The 27,420-nt window shown below is 42.6% G+C and overlaps 1 protein-coding gene and 1 pseudogene across 4 annotated transcripts in view; one reads left to right on the plus strand and one right to left on the minus strand.

Moving 5' to 3' along the window:
- Positions 1–26,989, plus strand: part of Iho1 (interactor of HORMAD1 1) — a 32,517-nt gene extending 5,528 nt beyond the window's left edge. For all 4 annotated transcript variants that reach the window (XM_060385266.1, XM_060385267.1, XM_021661975.2 and 1 more), the window contains 5 exons: positions 2,688–2,851; positions 12,786–12,834; positions 13,217–13,304; positions 16,435–16,538; positions 17,317–26,989. In XM_060385266.1, the coding sequence (XP_060241249.1) occupies positions 2,688–2,851; positions 12,786–12,834; positions 13,217–13,304; positions 16,435–16,538; positions 17,317–18,369 (1,458 nt within the window). In that variant the 3' untranslated portion in view covers positions 18,370–26,989. The remainder of the gene's footprint in view (positions 1–2,687; positions 2,852–12,785; positions 12,835–13,216; positions 13,305–16,434; positions 16,539–17,316) is intronic.
- Positions 15,141–15,373, minus strand: LOC132654916 (ATP synthase subunit f, mitochondrial-like; annotated as a pseudogene).
- Positions 26,990–27,420: the final 431 nt, after the last annotated feature.

Below are 27,420 nucleotides of genomic sequence, written 5' to 3' on the forward strand. Positions count from 1 at the left end.
CCTGACTATTGGGATTAAAAGGATGCCCAGCTGATTCATGACTTATTTAATTAATCTAGAGGTCTGAAATTAAAAAAGAAAACACTTATATGTACAGTTTCTTTTATTGCCAAAACAACATAGAATAGTGTCAGTTCCTTGACCGTTACTAGGGAGAGGCAAGTATTCGTGTTTTTTAGCCAAATCATACTATTGTGAAAAAATCACGAGAATCTATAGCTTTTCTAAGATGGATTTGTTTAATTTTCTTAGACAAAGTTTCCCTATGTAGCCTTGGCTAACCTGGAACTCAATATGTAGACAAAGCTGGCCTCAAACTCATAGACATCCATCTGCCTCTGCCTTGACAGTGCTGGGATTCAAGATGTACATCATCATACCTGCTGCTTTTGTAAGATAGGAATAGAGGAAGTTATAATGATGACTTAGTGGGATAAGCACTTGCTATATAAACTTGAAGACCTGAGTTAGAATTCCTAGAACTCATGTAAAATCTAGGAAATGTGGCACCTATCTATAGTCCTACCACTCATACAAGGAGATGTGAGGGAGAGACAGGAAACCGGCAGCCAGCTAGCCTGTCATATGCAGTAGTGAGCATAAAGATCAGCTCTTCCTCAAATAAACGGGAAAGGCCCAGCAACACCTTCGGTTGTCCTCCTACCTTCACACGTGCTATGGCACACACATGCCCACACTCATAGACATGGACACGTACACACACACAAGATTAAGTAAATAGGGGCTGGAACGATGGATCAGAGGTTAAAAACACTGGCTGTTCTTCCAAAGGTCTTGAATTTCAGTTCCCAGCACCCACGTGGCAGCTCACAACTATCTGTAACTCCAGTTCCAGATGATCTGACACAGACATATATTCAGGCAAACACCATAAAAAGAAGTAAAAATTAAAACATTTATCCTTTCACAATTTCATATATGTATAATGTACTTTGACTCTCCAGTATTTCCTCTTATCTACTTTCCCTTCCCACTTGAACTCTTTCCCAGCAGAGTTCCCAAGGCTTTTCATATTGTTTTTTTGGCCATTGGAATTACTTTTTATTGTATCTTTGCCTCTGGGACAAAGTTTTATGTTGACCTGGCTGGCCTCAGACTTACTGAAAAGCCAAACTAACTGTGTAGCCAAAGATGAGAGGTTACATCCTTGTAGAAAAGGGAAATTACCTTTTCTTGTTTTATAGACTGCACTCACACTCATACCCACACATAAATACAGATAAGCGTTAAAAACTGGGATATGGCTGGGTAGTGGTGGCATATACTCATCCCAAGACAGGGGAAGCAAAGGCAGGTGGATTCCTGAGTTGAGGCCAGCCTAGTCTACAGAGCCAATTCCAGGGTAGCCAAGGATACACATAGAAAGTGTCTCAAAAAACCATGTCTCTTATCCCCTAAAAATAAATAAATAAATAAACATGGGATTTGCATGTCAAAGAGGACATGGTTTTTTTAATCTGGGATTTTGTTGTTGCTATTTTGCTTTTTTGTTTTTGTTTGTTTCTTTTTTGAGACAGAGTTTTACTCTATAGCCTAGACTAGCCTAGAACTCATAGTGTAGCCCAGGTTTGCTTAAAACTTTAAGGCTATCCTCCTGCCTTTGACTCCTGAGTGCTGGGATTCAAGCCAGTACCACAAATGTTTATAACTTTTTTTTTTGTTGGTCTAGAACTACATTTAATTTTATATTTAGATTTGCCTATATCAAATAGGGAGGCTAGCTCAGAGCTTTAAGTTAGTAAAGAATTCATTATATGTATGATATCAGAACAAAAATTGATGCTAGTGATATAAAGGAATAAATGTACTTCCTGAATGTTTAGAGCATGTTTTGCTTAAGAAATGCAGGAAATGAGGCTGAGTGCAGAGTCACACATCTGTAATCCCAGAACTCAGGGAGGCAGAAGCAAGCTGATCTCTGTGAGTTTGCGGCCAGCCTGTCTACAAAGAGAGTCCAGGACAGCCAGGACTACACAAAAAAACTATATCTGGGAAAAAAAAAAACAACAACAAAAAACGGAAAGGAAAGAAATGCAGGAAATGCTCTCCATACCACTGCTTGTGCACTGCTTAGGCAATGTGGAAGTTATCAACAGGCATTGAGTTCAACAGAAGCTAAAAATAATAACGAGTTAAATATATTAATATGAAACTTTATTACCACCTCTCAGAAACAGTAAATAATTTTCTGTTGTTTCCTAAAGTGTATTCAGTTGGTTTTGGGCCATTTTAGCTGAAATTTTAATATATCTGCACTGATAAGACAGAAACTATTAACTTAGAAAGTTGCTTTATTATAAGTATAATTTTTGATAGGCACAATAATGGGAAAACAACATGCTTTATTTTCAACGCTTATTTTTTAAATATTTATTTTATGAAATAAAATTTTATGAAAATATTATTTTATTATTATAAATATATATAATTTTATTATTATAAATATATAATATTATAAATAATATTAATAAAATATTATTTTATTAATATTATATTATTTTATGGAAATAATATTTTATGAAAATATTTATTTTCATGCTTTCATACGTAAGCATGATTGGTGCTTACGTATGATTCTGTGTAATCATATGTAATGTAATCAGAGAGAGAATAGTGTGTGGAATTTGGTGTTAAGTTTTTTGGGTTTTGTTTTTTTCATTTAACAGAATGAACCTAGTATTTTCACAAAATACCAGACGAAGCCCCAGTTGTTTGGAGGTGATACAAAGGATGAAGGCTTATTTTCTATTCCTTTGCCAGCTGGAAAATCAAAAGGACTCTTGAAACAGTTTGAGGAGAAAAAACGAAGGGCAACGGACAAATGTGACAGGTACTCAGATGGTTTAAGAGGGTGAGAAAGCTCATGTTTTCTGAGGGAACCACATTGTACTATCAATTATCAAATAGTCTGGGCTGGAGAGGTTAAGATCTCTAGCTGTTCTTCCAGAGGTCCTGAGTTCAGTTCCCAGCAACCACATGGTAGCTCACAACCATCCATAATGAGATCTGCTGCCCTTTTCTGGCATGTAGGTACACATGTAGGCAGAACACTGTATAAATAATAATAAAAATTTTACCAAAAAATACAATTTCAGTATGATAGCATGTATTGGTCAGGGATGTGCATAGCAAACAGAAACAGAATCAGTATCACACACAGTACACACATACATGTGTGGGTGCACACAGTATGTGGGGGTGACAGAAAGATACAGAAAGATACAGATTTATTATGGCAGTTAGTTGGTCCCATAAATCTGCCATAAAAAGCGAGAGAACCAGGGTGGGACAGTGATACATAATTTAATCTGAACAGAGGCCTTTGGAAGGAAGGGGAGAGATGGCTCAAGAACGAGGAGCCTCCAGGGTTGGGGCAGAAGCTAGATGTCACAGCCCTGAGACACATTTCTTTCTCAGTTCATTGGTAGATTGGGTAATGTACCTGAACTTTGATAAAGATTAACTTGGTTTCTTGTTGTTTGTTTTAAGGGTATCATCTAGCATGCCCACATGACACACACACACACACACACACACACACACACACACACACATACATATATGTCCACACACACACGTATACATATATAGAGAGTGCTTACCTAGCATTCCTGGACCCTGGGTTTATTCCCTGTTGGCACAAAATAAATATTAAATGAAAAACAAGGAGTTTACACCTTGATTACAGGTGCACACCTGTAATCCCAGAGTTCGGGAGGCAGAGGCAAGAAGATCTCTGTGAGTTTAAGGTCAGCCTGGTCTACAAAATGAGTCCAGAACAGCCAAGGCACAGAGAAACCCTGTGTCAAACAAACAAACAAAAAGAAGGAGAAGAAAAGAAAAAGAAGAAGAAGAAGAAGAAGAAGAAGAAGAAGAAGAAGAAGAAGAAGAAGAAGAAGAAGAAAAAAACAAACAAACAAAAAAACAAGGACAGCATTGCAAGCTGTATGTTGGGATACACACCTGTAATTCTAGCTCTTAGGAAGCAGAGGCAGGAGGGTCAGGAGTTCAAGATCATTTTGGTAACATTCTACCTCCAGATCAGTTTGGGTACTGACAAAACTGCAAAGCACTGTTGACTTTCTGTGCTTTGGTGGTGTGGGGATTAGTTTCATTTCTGCTGCTATTTATGATAAAATACCACGACAAAAACAATCTGAAGCCAAGCAGTGTGGCACATGCCTTTAATCCCAGGACTCAGAGGCAGGCAAATCTCTGTGAGTTTGAGGTCAGCCTGGTCTACAAAGTGAGTTCCAGGACAGACAGGGTTACACAGAGAAACCCTGTCTTGAAAACCAAAATAAATCAAATAAACAAGAAACAAAACAAAAAAAACCTGAAGAAGAAAGAATTTATTTGGCTCAAAATTCCTGGTTATAGTTTCTCTTTGTAGAGAAGTCAAGACATCAGGAACTTGGAAACAATTGATGACAACATATCCACAGCTTGAGAGCAGAGAGCAATGCACACATGCATATTCTCTCCCTTTTCCTACCCGGACCAACACCTAGGGAATGGTGCTGCCCACTCTTGGGCTGAGTTTTCCCATGTCAATTAGCATAATTAAGACAGTCACCAAGAAATAAACCCACAGGTCAACTTAATCTGGACAATTTCTTACTGAGATCCCTTTCTCAGGCAATTCTGCATTTTGTCGGGTTGATAGCTGAAACTGACCATCACAGTATATGCACAGTGTATGTCCATGGAGAGCAGAGTTGGACTTAAGATGTTTTCCTCAATCATTCTCCACCTTTTTGTTTTCCACTTAATTTTTGTCTCAGTGAACTTTGACCTCATGGATTCAGCTTACACTAACTAACTAGCGAGTCCCATGGATCTTCTGATCCATGTTTCCCCAGCACTGGAATTACAGACATGTATCACCATGCCTGGCTTTTATGTACATGCTGGGGCTGCAAACTCAGACCCTGTTCTTCTAAGGCAAATATTTTGCCCACTGAGCTGTCTTCCCACCCACCCTGCCTTGGTTTTTGAGGCAAGGTCTCTCACTGGGACTTGGAACTCACTAATTAGGCTAGATTAGCCAGCTATTGAGACCCTGCAATTACAAGGGTGCCATGGGTGCTGGGGCTGGAACTCAAGCCCTTATGTCTGCATAAGAAGTACTACGCACTGAGCTGTCTTCCCAGAGCTCAAACTCTTGCCTGTTAATTCTTCTAATGTGCTTTTGTTTGAGACAGGACCTCACTGTATTAACCAGACTAGCTTCAAATTTGTAGACTCTGCCTTAGACTCTCAGGTGCTGTGGTTATAAGAATGAGCCCTAACACCTAGCTAGTAATTATTCTTTGCCTTCTTCAATGTGACTTGTACCCCTGTATAGTGGCGCATTCCTGTAATCCCAGCACTCAGGAAAGCAGAGGCAGGTGGATCGATGTGAGTTAGAGGCCAGCCTGGTCTACAAAAGTGAGTCCAGGACAGCCAAGGCTACTCATACAAACCCTGCCTCTGTCTCAAAAAAAATAATGTGACTTGTAGATTTGAATGTACCTATTATAGTTTTGACTCTGGAAAATAAAAACTAGATTTTTTTAAAAATGCAAAATTTAAGGATATTATATTGCTTCTGTCTAAATTTGCTTCTGATTTTTATCTTTTCATATCATCATCTAGCATAGGATATTAGATGACATCAATTTGAGATCAAGTCTGTAGTACATAATTTTTATCTGTGTATTGCTGGTATTGGACACATTAGACAAGTGTTCTACCCCTGAACAATATCCTCAGTCCTCAGTCCAGTGTAATTATGAGTTCTTAAGTCAAAGTTAAGACTTATCTTCTTACTCTTTTTTTTTTTTTTTTTTTTTTTTTTGAGATAGGGTTTCACTGTGTAGGCAAGGCTGACTTAGAATGGCCAGAGATTCATTGAATACCGAGTATTCAGTGCTCTGCCACTACCCACCCCACCCCACTCCCAGTGCTGGGACTAAAGGGCATGAGCCACCGTGCACAGCTAGACATTGACAGAGTTTGTTTGTTTTGCCAGGCAGGGTTTCTCTGTATAGCCCTGGCTGACCTGGAACTCACCCTGTAAACTATGCTGGCCTCAAACTCAGAGGCCTGCCTGCCTCTGCCTCCTGAGTGCTGACCTATATGAAATTTTTTATTCAGTTGATTAAAAAATAATTCCTCTAGGACTGGGGGCCTATTACTGCTCTTCTAGAGGACATGGGCTCAATTCCGAGCACTATCCATAACTTCAGTTCCAGAGGATCTGAGGTCCTCTTCTGGACTCTGAGGACACCAGGCTTGCACATAATGTACATACATATATGTAGGCAAAACATTCATACACATAAAATAAAAATTAAAGCCATGTAGGACATGGATGCACACACCTCTCACAGAGGCAGATGGATCTCTGTGAGTTTGAAGCCAGCCTGGTTTACAGAGTGAGTTCCAGGACAGCGAGGGCTGTTACACAGAGAAATCAGTCTTGAATAACCAAAAGAAGAAGAAGGAAAAAAGAAAATTTGAAGCCAAATATTGTTTTTAAACAAAATCCCAAACATTTAATTTCACCAATAAAGACTCTGGAGCCAGATGCTGGCATGAAAGCTAGCTCAGAGAGGCAGAGAAAGTACCCAGTTAACCTTCCTATTCAGCAGATGTCCCAGAAGGAAAAAAGCCCCTTCTCCACACTGTCTTAAATAACCTTTCTAACTGAATGTCCTTCCTGTCTAGTTCCTATGTACCTCTGAGATCCATCCTCTGGACTTCCTCTCACTCTCAATGGTTTTTTCCTATCTTCACTCCCAGTCATCTAGTTGCTTGCTCCACCTCTTGATCTATGGTTGGCTTTATTTATTCCTGTTTACAATAAACAGAAAGCTCTTGGATTAAAGGTGTGTGCTAGGACTGAGCCACACCACAAGCAGAACCAATTTTTTCAAGCACACAGTCTCAGGGTTGACAGTGTCATCAAATATCCTACAACACAAATGTGGTAGCTTTCTCCCAGGTGCTCAGCATTTAGAAGGCTGAGGCAAGAGTGCTGCCAGGAATTGCCTGCAAGCCTGGACTAGTATGTAGTCCTCTGCTAAGGCTGAGGGACAGGCGAGATGGCTCAGCATCAAGAGTATTTGCTGCCTTTAGAACTGGCCTGGGTAGAGGGGTCCAGGTGAGCTGGCCCTGTCCCTTTCCAGCTGCAGCACTAGGGAGCACAGACCCTGCATTTTGTCTAGGCAGCACAGTAGAGCTGTTCCTGGTGGAGGGGGTCACAGGTGAGCCAGCCTCAAGGGCCAGAGTGCAGGAGAGCTGGCCTTGCCACTTTTCTGGCATTAGATGGCTTGGGGTCTGGGGTTATGCACTCCTTATCTCTTGCCACTTGCTGGCCCTGATCAGATGAAGATGTGTGGACAGAGGGGCATATACTGTGGGACACACTATGACCTACTACAGCTTCCACGATGTTTGTTAAGTGTTGTTGTTTGTTAGCTTATTTGTGTGTGTTTTATTTGAGGGGTCAAGGGCATATATGAAGGTAAATGAGTGGGACTGGAATGCATGATCTAAAACTCAAAAGGAGTCAATAAAAAGTTTAAAAAAGTAAGAAGCAATTAAAAAACAGTACTCTGCTCGTGTGGAGGACCCGGTTCAGTTCTCAGCACCCATCACAGCTCATAACTGTAAACTCCAGTTCCCAGGGATCCACTGCCATCTTCTGGCTTTCACAGGCACACACATGGTGTACTGCATGCATACATACAGACTAAATACTCATACACACAAAAATAATAAGCATTTAGAAATAAAACTGAAATACATTGGGTTTGGCAAAGCAGTACTATTCTGCAAGGAACTGCATCTGCCATTGGCAGCAGGTGATGGCATCAGAGGCTGCTAGGTCCCTGAAAGACAGGCTAGTGGAATCTAACTGTAAACTAACATTCTTCCCTTTTCATTTAATTAAACAATGAGAAACTAGGAAGGGGTGTGGAGGCAGGAGTGAGGATGCTGGACTGCTTCTGAGGCAAGACAAGTATAGAAATGCAGGCTCATTAGAAGCAGCTCTTGGCAGCAAGGGAGTCGGGGGGGAGAAAAAAAAAAAAAAAACGAGAGCACCAAAATGTCCAGATTTATATGTTGGGGGGGTTCTACCCTGGAAAGTTCATAACAACCAAGGAATTCTGGGAGTACCAGGAGCTGCTTGTCCTGGGCCTGAAACACAACATCTCGGCCTTCTGTTGATAATAAATGAATTGGGGTCGTGTGTTAGTCTATGACTGCTTCCTGCTGACATTGGGGCATCGATATTGGGGTAGGGAGCAGGGAGCAAAAAGCTGAAATGTTGGCCATGTCTGGGGAGAGGAGGCTGGTTTACTTGCTCTCCAGGAGCTAAGAATATTGGTGGCAAAATGTAGGCCCAACCTGTCGAAGTCTTCAAGGTTAGGCTGGAACACCTGTGGGTAGCTGTTTTGATGCTGGCTTGCATGTAAGAAACACCTGGACTTGACTGGCACCCATACACATACACATAAACACACAGAGACACACACACAGGCAAAAGAAAAAGTTAATTAGGTCAGGGAGAAAATTCTTTTTTAGGTGCACCTCTGAAACTTTTGGATCCATGGTTTTAGTAGTTGGGAAAGGGGAGTCCTGAAACTAGGGAACAGGGGAGGAATCCTACCCTCTGAAACAGACAATAAGTGGGAAACAGGCTGTTGATTAGCAGTACTTATCTGGAATCCATCTGACCTGAGAGATGGATTCAGGTGGATTTCCTGTAGCTTACAGGAGTCCTTTTTAGGTTTACAAAGTAGATAAGTTTTAAACATATTGGCATCATCATTGTTTGTAATTTGCAGTGAAATACAGGTTGTAGAAAAGGCAGTAAACACACATCTTTGTGTCATCGCATAGCAGAGGCTTGGGAAATGAATTTTGGGTTAACAGCATGAACACTCTCTAAGGTGAGCTCAGGGAAGACAGAAGCCTTCTGTGAAATAGAAGAGGCAAAAGCTCACTTGATCTTGATTTTCAGTAGACTACATATCATGAAAGAGGGGCTCCTTTCCTCTACCCAGAAGATTGGATGTATACAAATATAGCACAATGAGCAACATTTTTAAGTCTATTCTTAAAGGACAAACCAAAGGAAATTTAAAATCTTGAGCTTGGAACCATGATAGTGGGTTGTATAATACAACATCAAAGCTCTGAACAGTCGTAATACCACAGTAGCCTAGCAACAGGAAGAAATCTGAAGCATTTTTCCCTTTATATATATATATATATATATAAATGTATATATATATTTATATATATATATACCTTAAATTGCCTTCTTAGACCTTTAAATACTTTCTTAGGTCTTTACAACTTAAGCTTCTGTGTTCTTAGGCTTTACATAAGATATGCATATTTCTTCTTCAGTTATTTATCATGAGATTCAGGTGAGACTGCTAGGAGCAGTCACTGTCCTTTAGCTTAAGGAATAGTAAAATTTTCTGAGACCTGTTTTTCTGAGTCTGGTAACAAGGTAGATTGTGTAACCAAGGTAGCATTTCTAGGAAGACTAAGAAGGCATCTGAAGCCTGTTTATCTTCTATCATGTGGTCTATGAGCAAGGCAAACCTGTTTGCCTTTAAATAAAACATCTAGTTGTTAGTAGTTTTAAGTAGCTAATGAATTGACTAATAAGTTAACATGATGGATTACCTTGGGGTAAGGAGCTAATTGCCTGTTCTCTAGATGTCAAGATATCATTAGCTTAGCTGTCAATGTGATCAGAGACCTGAGACGGGTAAATTGTCATCTAAATAAGCCTATTTATCAATTGAAATGACTAGTCAGTCCGTAGTCTACTACCTAGACAGTTGTCCCGGGTTATAGGGATCTCCATGTCAACATGGGCAGAGGCAGTCTGGCCATCAGGCACAGAAGATGAGAGAGGCTTTTCTGTGGAGGAGGAACATGGGAGAGACTGACCTCACCTTGTTTTCAGCCACATGAGACAATAACTCTCTGGGTGTCCAGTTGGTCTGCAGTTCAGGCCAGGTCCTAGCAGCAGGCGAGTCTAGGAAGCAGTCTTCTGGGTGGTTAGCGTACCACAATCCAGGATTGAAATCATTTGTGCCCATATCTTCGCAGAGACCTTGGGAGCTACTGTTAAGATATGGGAGTGTCTTCAGCGTGTTAAATGCCATATTCAGCTGGTCTCTGACAGGTTTGAGGGCTAGCATATGTGAGTTAAGCAATCTTTGTCTTTAGTTATCTGCTTTAAATTATACCTTGCAAACATAAAATAGAATGCTATGATCTATAATTATGTCATTCTGCAGGCAAGTGAGGACCACATCTATCTCAAATAGAACACACAAACTTTGTTTCTAGTTACTTTCTGTTAGATTAGTAACTGCTGGAGGCTGGTCTAATGCTAATTACTGGCCCTCAAGATTGGTTACTGCCTGCTGGGTACACCCACGCTTGTTTGTGTAAACCTGCCTAAAACATTATACTTGATTGGTTTTTTAAATGGCCTATACCTGGACAGGGCCGAATGGAGTAAATGTAGCTAAGGTTCTCAGGCTTGGAGAGGACAGAGAGCATCATGGGAAACAGACAGCCAGGAAGAGAGGAAGGAGGAGGATGCCATGATGGGTTAGGTGGAAAAGAAACCATGTGGGCGAGAAAAGATGCCAATAATGGCGTGAAAAGGCCCAGATGAAAAATATAAACAAATACTATGAGATTATGTGTGGAAGGTAGACCAGATGAGAAGGACTAAGGTGGATGGCATTGGATGGGGGCTGGGAGATGGATATTGAGGTTAGAGCCAGCTTAAGTAAAATATCTGCCCAGCCCAAGGTAAATAAGGCAATTATAAATCTAACTGGTGTCTGTGTCTTATTTTTTGTGATAGCAGGTTAAATAATACCGACATGATAATCTTAGAGCTAATAAACATTATATAGCCCAACACCCGTTTTTTATTTACTACAACAAGTATCATTATTAAAAACAAAGCTAAACATTTTTGTTTTGTTTTGCTTGTTTTTCAAGACAGCGTAGCCTTGGCTGTCCTGGACTTGCTTTGTAGACCATTCTGGCCTCAAACTCACAGAGATGCACCTGCCTCTGCTTCCCTTAGAACTGGGATTACAGGTGTGCTCCACCGGGCCCAGTGCTAAACATGTTCTTAAGGCAGTGATTTTTAACCTTTGAGACTGAAGATAGAGCATAGTTCTAACATTGTAAACAATTGAATGTCTCTAAAATTAATATATCCCAACATAAAAGTTGGATATATTATCTTCGGAATCATGTCATGTGGTGTAAAATTATCTAAGCACAAGCTTTCAACTACTAACCCTAACTTATGAGTTTAACCATATCCTGATTTTGACTCTGGACTTTAAATACATGCCTGGGTATGAGAAAGGGTGAGCAATAACCTGTTTCTGAAGTCATCAATACTGTAGAACAGTATGAACCGACTTTAAAATTACATTTGAATTGGCCAAAAAAACCTAGAGGTAAACCCAGAGCACAGGCAGCTGGTGGCAGGAAAACAAAACAACATTCACTCATGAATCCAAGAACTAGCAGAGGCATAAGGAGTTAGAGAGACGTTTTAAATCTGAATAGACTGTTACAACCTTGAAAGTTTGCCATCAGATACAGAACATTTTGAAGTAGAATTGAATCATATATACAGTATGTTATAAAAATATGATTTTGAGGGCTGGAGAGATGGCTCAGTGCACTCAGTCTTCCAGGGGACCCGGGTTCAATTCCTACCACCCACATGGCAGCTCACAACTGTCTGTAACTCCAGGATCCAAGACCCTCCCATAGACATACAGACAAAAAAATAATAAAAATAAAATTTTAAAAAGTATAATTTTGAATTTCTATAAAAATCCATACCAATTTAAAATAAGACTTTCTTAGTATAAAAAGAGATAAAATAATAGAGAGTTATTAGGACTAAGAAGTTTTATAATTGGTACTTTACACCATATGGTCATCTTAAGATGGTGGAGTTACATGGCAGTTTGCAAACCATGTGGTTGACATGGTTGCTATTTCAAAAAAATCTGTGTTTCTGTACATGTTACAAACACATATGCACACATATATATGTTCTAAACAAGAGTTTGAACTTAAATTTTAAACACCATACCCAATAAGCAAATTATAAATCCTTAGATAAGAGTTCACAGTATAACCTTAAGATACACACACACACACACACACACACACATACATATATATACATATGTGTGTGTGTATATATGTATATATGTGAGGGTGTAAAGAAATCAGAAAAGATTTTTAAGAGTTGGAAGCTGGGTGCAGTGGTGCACTCCTGTAATCCCAGCACTCAGAGAGGCAGAGGCATGAGGATTGCTGTGAGTTCAAGGCCAGTCTGCTGTACAAAGTGAGTCCAGGACAGCCAAGGCTACACAGAGAAACCCTGTTTTGAAAAAATGTGAAACAAAGCAAAAAAACACTCAGACACATAAATAAATAAATCTAAAAAAATTAAAAATAAAAGGAAAATAAAGCAGCAGCAGGATGGAAGGAAGAAAAATGTGATTTGCTTTGGAAGATAGTCTCTTTGGGTTTGAGCTGGGCAGCTGAGGGTTATCAGGTGGACTCTCCAACCGTTGATTAAGCGATGTTTTGGTGCTATGCTAGATGAGCACTGCCATAGTCAGTTATTACGTGCTATTTCAACAGGGCGCAAAGATTTATTCTCTTTCCTTTTCCCTCTCTTTTAACTCTAGTGAGTTGCTGTACAACTTTGTTTCTCATTTTCAAGAAGTTATTAACAAGGTAGGTACATCTAATTTTCAGAAAACAAATTGTAATCATTGTAGTAGCTTTAGCACATGTAGAATAACATTTTTACTGTTTTATCATTAAATGACAATTCTCCAAGTCAGTAAAATAGACAGCAGTTTGTGCTTTCTTTTTTTCTTTTCCATTTTTAAAATTTATGTTTGTATGTTGGGTGTTTTGCTGCATGTATGTCTGTGTACCACATATGTGCAATGCCTTTGGAGGCCAGAAGAAGTCATTGTATCTCCTGGAACTGGAGTTATAGACAGTCGTGAGCCATCACCTTGTGGGTGCTGAAAATCAAACGCTGATCTTCTCAACCTCTGAGCCACTTCTCTAGTCCTCATGTGATTTCTCTCTTAATTTTGTTTCTTAGTTGCAGACATCTGTGGAAAAGTCTGAGAAACATCTCAGTTCAAGAAGCCAATCTATTTTGGATTCTTTGGAGTCCATAGCTGAGACATGTGAGTGTCCCATGTTAATTTTGCATTCAGTCCTATTTTTTAAATTTTTGTTTTTGTCTCAAGGTTAATGTTATCAGCAGAGGGCACTGGTGAGTCATGAATGGAAACCCTAGCCAGGTTTCCTGGGTGTGATTTCATACTGTTTAAGATGAAAGGGTAAGTGCATAAAGTTAGGCCTGCATACTGGAACTTACTGCTATATAACAACACTTTCATTCTTGTTTTGCTTTACTTTGAGGCAGGATATCTCTCTACATGGCTTTGGCTGGCTTCAAACTCACAAATATCTGCCTACTTCCGCTTCCTGAGTCCTCCAATTAAAAGTATGTTCACCACACCCAGCTTGTAAACTTTTGTGCACTATTTTTCATTTTATTATTTATTTATTTATTTTTGTTTGTTTGTTTGTTTGTCTACATAGCCCTGGCTGGCCTGGATCTGCTAAATGACCAGGCTAAAAATCACAGAGGAACTGAGAAAGAGGGACTAGGAGGAGAGGAGGGAGGGAAAGCTGAAATCAGGATGTAAATAAAGTATGTAAATAACTTAATAAGGTATTTCAGACTTTTAGAATGTGGCTAGATCCCCTAGAACTGGAGAAACAGACTACTGTGAACCACCATGCTGTGTAGGTGCTGTGAATCAAATCCATGTCATCTGGAAAGGCAGGAGTACTCTTACACCAAGCCATCTCTCTAGTCTTGCCAACACTTTGATTCCATGCTGGCTTTCATGAAGTACTGTTCCTCTCCTCAGCACGCTTGCTGTCTCAGGATATGGTATCTCTGCCAGCCTTTTCACCACATGCTTGAAATGAACCAGCAGCCTCGCATGGCCTGCCGGCTGTGCTGTCTACAGACATACTCCTCCTCAGGAGTTAGAAATACTTCAGTTCTTACTGCCTTGATTTCAGTGAGAGTTGTTTTGTGGTGAATCGCCTTGGTCTCAATGTCAATTATAGTATGAGGTTTGCAAACCCCCTCCAACACCAATTAAGTGATTTGTAGGTAGGTGAATGCCTTTATAAACAGTCAACAGGCATTCTTTTTGGCTAGATACTTCTCTAGAATTACTATATGCTAAGAAAAATAGATGATTGTACATCTGTACTTGTTTGCATTTCTCTGCTTATTTTTTATTTTAAACTAATTCAAGTCAGCTTATTTCCATGCCATGGGACGAATTACTCATGATTTACAAAAACCAATGCCTTTGTATGGCTCATAAAATAATTCTCACCTGTCTGAAAAGAAGCCCTGTACTGTTTATCTACTGACTTGTAATGTGGGCACCCCACACACGGAGCAACTGTACATCTGTTTAGCAGCCTTAGAACTGGAACTGTTACCCTCACAAGAAGTAGCAGTGCTGAGAACAGAGGCAAATGAGGGCTGCTTCCTTGTGCAGTGTGGTAGAGTGACCCTTTGTGAGTCCTAGTCAAGTACTCTTCCAGCTTTCCATTGCTGTGTAAGCTGAAAGGTGTGCAGGGAGCAGGTGACGGCTCACGCTTCAGTGTTGTCATCTAATGCATTTCATCCCAGCACTCAGGAGGCAGAGGAAGGAGGATCTCTGAGTTTGAGGCCAGGTTGGTCTACAAAGATAGTTCTAAGAACAGCCAGGGCTACATGGGAAAACCCTGTCTTGAAAAACAAAAATAATTGCCAAGTGCTGGCAGAGCTGGGAGCCGATGGTAACATCAATAGTAACTTTTCTTTTCTTTTGAACCAGTCAGCTTTTATTGGGCACTAGATCTCAGCCACAGTTGAGTTCTTCGTGGGTGGGGCAGGCAGCTATGCTCAGTTGTGCAGTGTCGTCCGTGGCAACTCCTCCTCAGTGCTACTGCCGCCACCGCTCAGGTTTGAGCTCCTTGTAAGAAATGCAGTAGCTGAAAACCACATAGGCAGCCAGCAACATGTTAATTGATGCTGCCTTTCCGAACGTTTATGTACTAGTAATACCAGTCATAACCTCTCCAAAAGGCTCCTGCAGTGGCACAAGATCCAGCTTGGCAGCTCCCCAAGTTTGACCTCCATGAGCATCTTCTCCTTCAGGTGCATGAGTGATGTCATCTTGCAGTCCCCATGTCCACAGACATAACTTTTCTTTTTTCTTTTTTTGGGTTTTTTGAGACAGGGTTTCTCTGTGTAGACCTGGCTGTTCTGGAACTCACTTTGTAGACCAGGCTGGCCTCCAACTCAGAGATCCACCTGCCTCTGCCTTCCAAGTGCAGGGATTAAAGTTGTGCACCACCTTGCCTGGCATAACTTTATTTTTTAAAAGAGAGGATCTCACTCTAGCACAGGCGAGACTGGAATTCACTGTGGCATCAAGGCTGATCTCAAAAGCATGGCAATCCTTGTCCTTTGATGTCCTAAAAGCTAATATTGTGTATGAGCCACCATTTCTGTCCCATGTAGTTTTAAATATAGAAAAGTGGAGAGTGCTATGTTTGGAAATGCCTTTTAAAGGTATGCACCTCTAAGACTGGCTCTATTCTGAGATTTAAATGTTACACTTTCACTGGGTATGGTGTAAAAATGCCTGTAATTCCAGCACTTGAGAGATAGAGGCAGGAGGATTCAGGACAGCCTTGGGAATTTGAAACCAGCCTAGGCTAAAGGGACTCTAGCCAGCCTGAGCATTGCAAACATGGCTCTGGCAGGCCTTACCCTCCCCCGACTCCCTTTTCCTTGCTAAAAAACATTAGATTACATTCCTACTAGCCACCAATGTCTATTCCTTTATTTGGCTACTTCCTCCCCTGAGGCTGGTGGAAATGCCTGATTGCTAACAATTTGTATATATTGTATGTGTCTGTGTGTATTTAGTGTTTTTTACATAGGAAGAAGGTGGTCATTAAATATCAGTAAGTTTGAGGAAAGGTTTTGTTTGTTTGTTTAATTGAAACATGGTCTTACCTAGAATTCATAGCACTCTTTATGCCTCAACTTCCCAAGTGCAAAGATTGCAGGCCTGCGCTTGTGGAGAGACTGTTTGAGTCAAGCAGAGACAATGTAAAATGTGATGGGCTATATTGTTATCCAGCTCCTGCCTTCCCACTGCTGTGCTCTGAGAAGTTGATGCTCGTCAACAGTCCTTAGGAAGAACTTTGTCTTTGCTTTGTATTTAGTTCAAGAGACTGCACGGGTCCAGCATGACCTGATGGTTGAGGCAGTACAGGAAAAAAGCAGTATGGAGCAGACCATCCTTGAGATACGGAAGAGATCTGAAGCTGTGAGTATAAACGCCAAGCTATTGTTTTGCTTCACTGTCCAGGCTCATCTTGAGGTAATGGACTTAAGTGCTCTTGCTCCAGACTCCTGAGTAGCCGAGACTAGATGCATGCCCCTGCCCATGTGTGCTCTCGGCTTTGCCTCTAAGACCAAGAGGGACACTTAAATGTGTAAGAGATTTCCATCCAAGACCCAAGACCAGGATGGTTGTTTCTCTATTAAGTCAGGATATAGCCTACCCTCAGAGTTCCCCAGCAGGATGTGTCCAGGCCTTGCTCACAGTGTAGCTGTGGTTACTGTGTGACTGTGTGACACTGGTTGGTTCTCACATTCTTTTTGTTCTTATCTTCTGAGACAGGTTTTCCTTCTATAGCCCAGGCTGTTTAGAACTGACTATGTAGCCTAAGCTAGCCTCAGATTCATGTTAATCCTCTTTTTAATTTTTATTTTCAGACTCATTTATTTTGTGTGTGTGTGTTTGCCTCCATGTATGGCTCTGTAGCATGTATATGGCTGGTTCCCATATACATGGAGGTCAGAGGAAAGTATCAGATCCCCTGGAACTGGAGTTACGATGGTTGTGAGTCAACATGTGGGTTCTGGGAACTGAACCGGGTCCTCGACAGGAGTAGCCAGTGCTCTTAAACACTGAGTCATCTCTCTAGCCCCCGCCTGCTAGTTTAGTCTTCTTGACTTAGCCATCTAAGAGCTATTACATGCACATCTTTTCTCACATTTTACTGTGTACATCATCTTCTCTTTTTCACTTCTTTTCCCAGAGACAAGCAGATTTTATAGAGATGAAATCCAACCTCAAGAACCTTGAAGTTTTAGTTGCCCAGCAAAGTAATAACTTCCAGCAGCTTTGTGAGAACCTGGGCCAGCTCAATGTGCCTAGTATCCTAGAGGAGCTGAAAAAATTTGCCTCTGTGTCTCAGGTGGCCCAGCATCTGAAAGACAGCTCCTCCCAGACCTCACCGTCTCTGGCTCAGAGCCCTCATTTTACCATGCAGGAAAAATATCCCTCTGAGGAGCCAGCTACTTGGCAGGCCCAGGTGTCTCTTGCAGGGAATCCCAGCAAGAGTTTCCAGAGGCCTGGGAAGTTTGCAGGGGCAGAGAGTGATGGTTTTCAAAAGGCTGCATTGCCAGCGGATGGGCCCCATAGAGGAAATGAGCATGTAAAGAATAAGATTTACTGCAAGAACTGGGTTATGACAACCAGGAGCCTCAGCAACCGCTGCTCTAACCTCCCAAGCCAGGAGGTGGCCAGTGACTGGGATCAAATTGCCCAAGAAGCTTCTCAGCTGGGCTTAAATAAGTGTGAAGCCAGAGTAAAGAATACCTGCCCCGAATATGAAACCCAAAGCATGTTTTCTTTTGACTCATTTGAACAGTCAGCAGCTGAACAGAAAGGTGGGACCTGCAGAAAAGGGAGGAAAAGCAAGAAGCAGCCATCCAGGAAGTCAAAGAGAGGCAGGTATTTAGCTAGGAAGCAAGAACAGACCCCAAGGAAGGAATGTGCTTTTGTCTCTAAGCATCACAGTTCTCAGTCTCCAGTTTCTAGCTCACAAGGGCCCCTCTTGCGTCGGCTGGCTCCAAGAGGCTCCACGAAGTCAGCCTGTCAGAATTTGGAAGGAACAGTGAAGACCAGTAAGGCAGCACAAGGGAACCGCCTGCAGTCTACTCAGAGTTTCAGCAGTTTCCAGGGGGAGCAGCAGATAAACTGGTTCACTGACCTCAGCCTCGAAATCCCAGAGCCGCCTCTGTTTAAGAAGGGAGGGAAGAATTTGCTCTGTGATCCAGATTTTGATAGCAGCGATGATAACTTGTAGATTTGCCACAGTGACTTTAGCTGATGGTTTGTTGATTTCAGAAAAACAATCCTAGACCGTTTGGGCTGGGCAGTAGTACAGTATCTGCAGCTGGTTTATCCAGAGTCAGAGACCTTGACTGACTGACAGCAGGAGTAGGGGAGAATCTCATACTTTGGGTATCAGTTGCCACTCATGACAAAGGGAAGTTACAGGGAAGAAATGTGTGAAGGGAGCTCATGCAGCAGCCTTTGGTGAGGCTTCAGGAAGGTGGCTGTGTGTCCTTGGTGAAAGGGGCATTAGCTTCCTTATGGAATACTAGTTAGAAGAACTCTCACAAAACTGTTGGGACTGCATGACCAGCTCTCAAAGCATTCCCTGCACCTGATGGATACCTTTTTGAGCCACAGCATCTTATTTTCTTTATCTAGTTATGCTAACAGAGTTTTCTCTTTTCCATTAGGGAGCACATTACAGTTACACTATTAGGCTAGTGCTAATTCTACAAGCATGTTTCAGTTCTCAGCTATAAATCAGTCCACTTAAGAACAGAGTGTTAGCCAGGTGGTAGTGCTACATACCTTTATTCCTAGCACTTGGGAGGCAGAGGCAGGTGGATCCCAAGGCCAGCCTGGTCTACTGAGTGCGTTCCAGGACAGCCAAAGATACATGGAGGAAAAAAAAAAAAAGAAGAGTGTTAAAGATGCCTATGAAAGTTGGGCGTGGTGGCTCACACCTGTAATCCTAATATTCAGGAAGCAGGGACAGAATTGCTTCAGATTTGAGGCCAGCCTGTCCTATGTAAGGAGTTCCAGACCCATTACATTATAAGATCCTGGTGTGTGTGTGTGGGGTGCCTTTGAGAGAGAGGTGACCCACACCAAACAACTTCATAGCACTGGGAGTCTTAAGCCAAATGTGTCTATTATTTTTTTCTTGGCTGTTTTCTACATTTAGTTTTTTAATTACTTTTTGTTGTTGGTTTTTGTCTTACATGGCCCATGCTGGCTGGCCTCTTACGTACTGTTGTAACCAAAGGTGACATTGAGCTATTTCTGATCCTTTTGCCTCTACTCCTGGCTTCTTAAATCACTCTTTTCCCCCCCTCTTCCTGGTACTGAGGATCAAACCTAGGGCCTTGCACAGTGTAAGCAAGCACTCTACCACCAGGCTACGCACAGCCTTCCAATCACTCTCTTAAACTTAATGTCATTTGAAAATAACATAATATCTAATACTTCATATGCTAATTAAAATAATTTGGGTTGGAGAGATGGTGTGCACTCTCGCCAAGGAACAGAGCTCTGTGCCCAGTGTCTACATCAGCAGCTCACAGCTGCCTGTAACTCCAACTCAGGGCATCTGAAGCTCTCTGCTGACACCCTTGGACACCTGCACACGCGTTGCATACATACACACGCACACACGCATTACAAAGCATAAATCTTTCTGAGATTGCTCTCTCTGTGAACCCCCGGCTGGGCTGTCCTGAGAGTCAGAGATCTGCTTGCCTCTTTCTCTAGAGCGATGTGATTAAAAGTACACAACATCGTGCCTGGCAAAATAAAACTTGGAAAAAAAAAAGCTCTTACCTCAGGGTCCCAAGTTTTCCACAGAGTTCTGAGTAAAATTTAAAAACACCAAACAAACAAACAAAAAACCCTACTGTATCTGTGGACCCTGCACTGTTGTTGGAGCACAGCGGGCTTTTACACTAGACTCTGGCGTTCCATTTATAGCTTGCTGATTTTTTTTTTAGATTTACTTATTATGTATGCAATGTGTGTTTGCATGTACACCTGCATGCCAGAAGACAGCACCAGATTTCACTTTAGATGGTTGTGAGCCACCATGTAGTTGCTGGGAATTGAACTCATAGCCAGCGCTCCTAACCTCTGAGCCATCTCTCCAGCCCTTTTACTTTTGTTTTTAAAGAGCCTATAGCTCATGATTACCTGCAATCCAGGCTAGGCTCAAATTCATGGTAATCTCTTTCAACATCTCAAACACTGGGGTTATGGGCATAAACCACCATGGCTGACTTTGGATTTGTTTCTGTTTTTGTTTTTAAAACACATGTCATTTTTTTGTAATTAGAAAAAAAAACAAAACACCAAAACAAAAACTGGGCTAGGAGGTGGCTCAGAAATTAAAGCACTTGTCACCCCAGTGTAAGAAGCAGAGTTCACATCCCCAGAAATGCACATTAAATGCTGAGTGGGTGAGCCCTCCATCTGTAATGCCAGCCTTGGCCGTGGAGAGAAGCCCCAGAGTGACCTGGCTAACAAGACTTGCCTTGTCTGTGAGCTCTGGCTTGCTGAACAGATGGCCCCTCAACAGATAGCCGATTGATTGAAGATGGCTCCTCACCTGGGCTTCCATGTACGTGTGCACCAGCACCCACATATGCCCAAACACACAAACACCCGAGCACCACACCAACACAAGTGCAAAACAGAAAAAAAAAAACAAAAACAAAAACAACCAAATCTCTGGATGTGGTGGCACATGCTTGCAAATTCAGGGGACCTGGGGCAACAGGACCCTAGGCTGAATGCCCACCCAAGGCTACATAGTGATACTGTGACTCAAATGGAAAAGAGAAAGGGGACAGAGAGAAAGGAAAAAAACAGAAAAGAAGTAGTGAGGGAACTGGAATGGGGAGAAACGTCGTGGATGAGTGGTGCCCTAAAACTGTTTCCAAGCCAGTCTCCAGCCGCTGGTGATGAAACTGTTGTTGAAAGCAGTGACTCTTAATTCCTTTCTTTTCAGGAATGTGCTTCCCATAAATTTCTGGAGTCTATGATGCCATTGGCAGGGTGCCAGACACCCCCCAACCCCAGTCTGTTCTCCCATTTCCAGACCAGGGGCCTTCCGTAGCTTGTACCACCTACATGTATGGGCAGGCACAGCCATCCTCTCAGGCCAGAAACATTCAAACCTGGATTCCGCCTCAGGCGGCCCTGGCCTCTCCTTCCTGTGGACCATATAAGGGGCTGTTTACTTCACCCTCTGCAGCCTCCATTTCCAGCTGGGCTTCACTGCTAGGGAAGTCTGAGGAGCAGGAGCCTCACTACAGGAAAGGTCCAGCACTTCCCAGACTCACTGCTGGCGCTTACAGACCTGTCAGAGGGAAGCTTTGAGACCAAAGGACCACACTCCTGCTAAACTGTACTACCAGTTACATTTTATTTTATCTTTTGTTGATGTTTGTTGTTTTAATATTTTAACTTAAAGTTAAAATCCTGTGACTTTAAATAGTTTTTTTTTCCCAATTAGTATTTATGACCGAGCCCTTCTTGAACCATCTAACTGTAAAGATGGGCCCTGTGTTAGTCTGCTGCTGTAACGTGCTCTGTTTCTTCATTTTGTGTAATGGCATCAAAGTTCAGTGTGATTCGGTGTCCATTGGTTCGGTATTTTATAGAATAAGTGATAAACTTTACTCCTAACGAGGCTGAGATAATGAAAAATTACACCGTATATCTCTGGCAGTTACCAGGAAAGACTATTGTTTTTTACTTTATTCCTATGGCTTTTTACTTTTTTTTTTTTTTTTTTTTTTAATGTTCCTGCCAGACTTGGTGAGCGTGACACAGTCCCAAGCACGTCCCTTGGAACACAACATTTTTGGCTCTTCAGATGCTCCTAGGAGCTGTATGTAGCTACACAGGGGCGGATGGAGTGGGAGCGTGGAGGGCCTGATGAGTGCTCCTCCCTCTGTTACTCCAGGATGGAAATTAAGTTGACTGCAGCACTTGATGTATTGACTTACAAATTACCAGCAAAATGGCCTTTCTTACATTTTGTGTGTGTGTGTGTGTGTGTGTGTGTGTGCTCTCGAGATCGCGCTGGTTCTCTCATTCTCTCATACCGTGAGGGTTCTGAGGATCATTCATCCGCTTCCACTGATTTATCTCACTGATCTCAGTATTCTTGTTTCAGTTGCCTAAACCAGGAATGTAGATTCCAGAACATCCACCTTGTCCTTGCTGTGTCCTCAGCATACAGGAGAGTATCTCACTTGGTACTTCCTGGGAGCAGATGCTGCAGTTTTAGGCACATAGCTCTTTCAAAACCCTGTCTGTCTTGAAGCCTGGTGGTGGTGGTGCACACCTTTAATCCCAGCACTCAGGAGGCAGACGTAGGCAAGATCTCTGTGATCTGGTCTACAGAGCGAGTTCCAGGACAGCAAGAGATACAGAGAAACCCTGTCTCAAAACAAAGCAACAAAACCCTATCTTGAAATTTGGCCTTTCTATAGAATCCTTTTTTGCTGCACTCCCCCTCCCCCACCCAACTTGGCTACAAAAGGCTCCTGCTTATGCCCACTTCTCTCTCACTGAAAATTTCTAGCAACTTTTCCTTCACCCAGTGTTCCCAGAAAGCAGCTGTCTCTCTGCCCTCTCTGGATAGGACAAAACTCTTTCCCATACATTTTCCAGACAGCCTACTACAAAGAGTCCTTCCTTGGATCCCATGTCAAATACATTTCCTGAGTGAAACTTTTTTCTTCTGTAAATATTTAGTTCGAATTTAAAATATTAATGTTCTCCCACGCCAAGAAGAAAACAACCTGCTAGAACCTTATATGATCTAGGGGTGACAGTCTTTCAGCAATCTTCAACAATCAGGCAATCAGGTAAACGGCTTCTGAAGCCTCCCTATTTCCATGAGTCTTACCTCCCCCCCACCCCCCCACCCCACCCCCGCATATTAAGATCATTGCCTCCGTCAGACCCACATGGGTCCTAGATGAGCCCTTTTCACAGCCTTAAACATCTTAAACTTTCATCTGTGTCAAGGATGCCCTTAACATCCTGCTAGTTTGTTCCTGGTGCAAAGGTAAGGGACAAAAAGATCCCCCAACTGCCTGTTTCCTTCTTGTTCTCTTGATTCCTCTAGGATCTTCTCGAGGTTGAAAGGGGAAAATCCAAGAGAAGGCCAAGGAGTTAGGGAAATCAGACAAGAGGTTACTGTGCTGTTCCCCACGTGGAGAACAGGAGGCAAGCTGGGGGAGTCCCGCAGTGCCTGATGGAGCTTCCCCTCTGGCACAGGCACAGAGGCTTGCTAACTGGCATGCCCTGGCGCGGCAGCCAGTGCTAGCACACAGGTGGTTCAGCGGGCCTGCCCTCAGGTCCTAGCAATTACCACATCATCACTGCTGCCAGCTGTGCCAGGTATGGGAGCTCTAAGAACCCCTGTCACTCAGCCCTCTCTTTCTCTGTGTTCTGGCTTCCCTCTGTCCCCACGTTCTTTCTCTCTCTGCCCTGGGCATCCCCTTTCTCTCCCTTCCTGACCCCTCATGCTTCACTCACTGTCTCTATCCCTTCTCCAGGCCCCATTCTCCCCACAATAAACTTCCTCGCACCAGATCTATTGTGTGGTGCATAGTTCCTTCAGGAGGTACACTTGGCCTTCAGCATGGTGCCACCCCATCACTGCTGTGTCGTCTTTACACATCATAACAGGCATGCTTGGGATTGTGGGGAGCACGGCCACATAGTTGGCCTGAGGGCAATGTCATTTTCAAGCTCTGACAACAGCTGCTCTGCCCTTGCCTGGCTTGCCCCTATATTTAACCCTCTTTTTGCAGCAACCCTCCCTAAGCCTCCTTCAGCCGTCCAATCTTTTGTTCTAGGAACATCTGCAGACTAGCTCTTGCCTTATTGTCTCAGAGTCAACCAGTCTGCTTCTAAAGCTTTGGATTTGGCATATTGGTGAGATGCAGCCATAGAACCTGAAAATCATAAGGACAGATGGGCCCAGATTCTCATATGCCTTATGCTGTGATTTGAGTTTGCAGCTAGCAGGTTCCACCGTTCCTATTTATTCTTGAATTTGCCTTGTTTCTATTTTGATTCTGGTAGTTCAAATTGCAGTTTGGTGTTTCCACGGAAACAATTCAGTGATTGTTTGGTGTGCCAAGATGAACTGCGGGGGAGGAAGCCGAATGACGTCAAACACTTTAAAGTTTTTCAGACATGGCTAGGGTCAACAGTCATACATCATGAATGCTTTGGACTCTGAAGACCTTTAGTTTTATTAAATGCTATATTCTAGGTTCCGATATCCTGCCCAGCAAATTCCTGAAAAACAGTTCCTCCTACTCCTGCTGAGCAGGTGACAAAGGCAGGAAGGGCCACTAGGGGCACATTAGGAAGCCAGGGGACATAAACAGGTGAGGAGGGTGTCTATATCCAGCTGAGGAATCTGGGGCTGCCCTGTCAGAGATTTGGGGCTCACCTACTTTGCCAAACATCTGCTTCTACAGTGAGGAAAAAATATCCATTTGGATGGTATTTAAAATTAATTACTTATTTCATAAATCTGATTTTCACATAAAGCGTTTTCTAGAAGAAAACCAAAGTCTCCCTGTCTGGCCAGAGGGACCTTGGATTATCCTTCCTTGTCTATCATATCCTTGTGTTGGGCCCACATTCCCACGGGCCAGTCAACACCATGAGCAAAAACAAAAGCCTGTCACCTCAAAGGGTCCCATAGTTAGGGTTCCGTCCTCAGTTAGGGTTCCGTCCTCACCCACGGCAGCCATTTCCCCTTCAGAGCTCTGCCTGACTAGACCTTGGCTGGTGAGCTCAACAGGGACTCTGATGAGACCGGCAGCTCCCAGCCTGAGGATTCAGAGCCCTCCTCAGGGGTCCTGCAGGAGTCCTGTGTGGCCCTGGGACTCAGCCACTCAGTTCTCACAGACAGTACAGTTGGTGGCAGATAAGTACAAAGATCCATGGTGACTGATGGAGGTGGGGATTCAAGGCTGGGGGTGAAGCCCAGTGACAAATGCTCGCCTGGTGGAGGTCTGAGTTCTGCAGACACACACACTTGGATTTCTTTTTACTGAAGTGATACATGTCTGCTCTAGATAAAAACAAAATATTTTTTTAAAACTACTGTAATTTCCTTTGATGCTTCCCTACAAATTTTGTTTAAATGTTTAAAAATAAAGGTAGGAGTTGATTGCATTTTTAAATGTTAAATTTTAGAGTAACTGTAGATTTACAGAAAACTTTATATAGTAAGCATGTGTATACTCTGCCCGCTTTCCCAGTGTTGATATATAACCAATGTGTGTGTGTTAAAACCAGGAAACTGGTATCAGTACCTTAAATGCCAGCCTTCGTGTAGACCCCACTCAGTGCTGTTAATATCCTGTTCTGTTTTAGCATGCAGTGCAAGCGTCACATGCTTACTTAGCCATTGTGTCTTCTTAGCCCGCTAGTCAAGAGGGTTGAATTTTTTTCTTTTTTTTTTTTTTTTTGACAGGGTTTCTCTGTGTAGCCCTAGCTGTCCTGGAACTCACTCTGTAGACCAGACTGGCCTCAAACTCAGAGAACCACCTACCTCTGTCTCCACAGTGCTGGGATTAAAGGCTTATGCTACTACTGCCTGGCTAGTCAGGGTTTTGTTTGTTTATTATTTATTTTTAGGCAGGTATGGTAGTATTTTAAAAATTGGCTGTTGGGCTATAAAATGTTTATTATTAGCCATAAGATTATTGTGGCGGTATTATTTAACCCCCTTTCACAAATAATAAAGACACAGACACCTGTTAGATTTGTAATTGCCTTACTTACCTTGGGCCGAGCAGATATTTCACTTACACTGTCTCAGTAGCCTCACCATCCATCTCCCAGCCCCCATCCAGTGCCATCTGCCTTAATCCTCCTCCACTGGACTACCTGTCATCCACAGTCCCAGGTACTCTCTTTTATTCTTTATCTGGGTCTTTCCACGACATTGTTGGAGTCCCTCTCCAGTCCCTCATGGTTTTCTTCTCTGCATCTACCCATTCTGCCCTGCCCAGGTATAGACAATTTAGTGAACCGATCAAGTATAATGTTAGGCAGGTTTACACAAACAAGGATGGATTTATCTGGCAGGCAGTAACCAGATCTTGAGTGCCAGTAGTTAGCATTAGACCAGCCTCCAACAACAAGGGTTTGTGTAGTCTCGGCTGTCCTGGACTCATGTTGTAAACCAGGCTGGCCTCAACTCCCGGAGATCTACCTGCTTCTGCCTCCCAGAGTGCTGGGAGTACAGGGATGTGTGACTGCTCCTGGCCCTAGTAAGGGGTTTTGAACCCTTAAATTTTCATGACCCTGAAAAATTCCAAAGTTCTGCAGGGATTCTAGAATATCCCCTTGTCTGGGTTTGGCTATTATAGACAGGAAGCACTTTTTTTCAGGTTTGCCTTGAATACCGTCACAGTGGTTCTCAACTTTCCTAGCGCTTCCACGCTTTAATACAGTTCCTTGTGTCATGGCGACACCCAACCATAACATTTACATTGCTACTTCATAACTGTAATTTTGTTTCTGTTGTGAACCGTAATGTAAATATCTGATATGCAGGATATCTGATATGTGACCATATGAAAAGGTCATTCAATCCAACGGGGTGGAGACCCACAGATTGAGAACCACTGCACTGTGATGTAATCAAGGATGACTGTGAACTCTTCATCCTCTTGCTTCATCTCCCAAATGCTGGAATTAGAGGCATTTAGCCACCAGTCTTTTTTTTTTTTTTTAAGACAGGGTTTCTCTGTGTAGTCTTAACTGTCTTGGAACTCACTCTGTAGACCAGGCTGCCCTCGAACTCTGAGTGCTGATATTAAAGGCATGCACCAATACCGCCTGGTGAAAGATCTTGGTTTTTACGTGTATGTGTATCTGTGAGTGTGTCACATGAGTACAAGTGCTAGAGGAGACCAGAAGAGGGCGCTGGGTCCCCTGGGGCCCTCTGGAAAAGTGGCAAGTATTCTCAACTGCTCAGACATCTGTCCAGCCCTCCTTTTCTTAAGAGCCTCACTGCATAAACTGGGCTGGTCTCCTGCCCGAGCTCCCCAAGTTCTGTGATGACCGGTGCACCACCACACCTGTCTTCCTGTCCTCTGACGTCTGCCTGACAGCACTGGTGTCTCGTCATCTGTCGGATCTGCAGTTTCTCCACTCTGAAGATTGTTTTTCTTTCCTTTAGTCTTTGTATAAGAGTAACCAAGTCTAGTTTATCCTTAAGGATGATGGTGGGGTTAGAGGTAAGGGCAGGAATTAA

Source organism: Meriones unguiculatus, chromosome 6, assembly GCF_030254825.1.
Source record: "Meriones unguiculatus strain TT.TT164.6M chromosome 6, Bangor_MerUng_6.1, whole genome shotgun sequence".
Lineage (NCBI taxonomy): Eukaryota > Metazoa > Chordata > Mammalia > Rodentia > Muridae > Meriones > Meriones unguiculatus.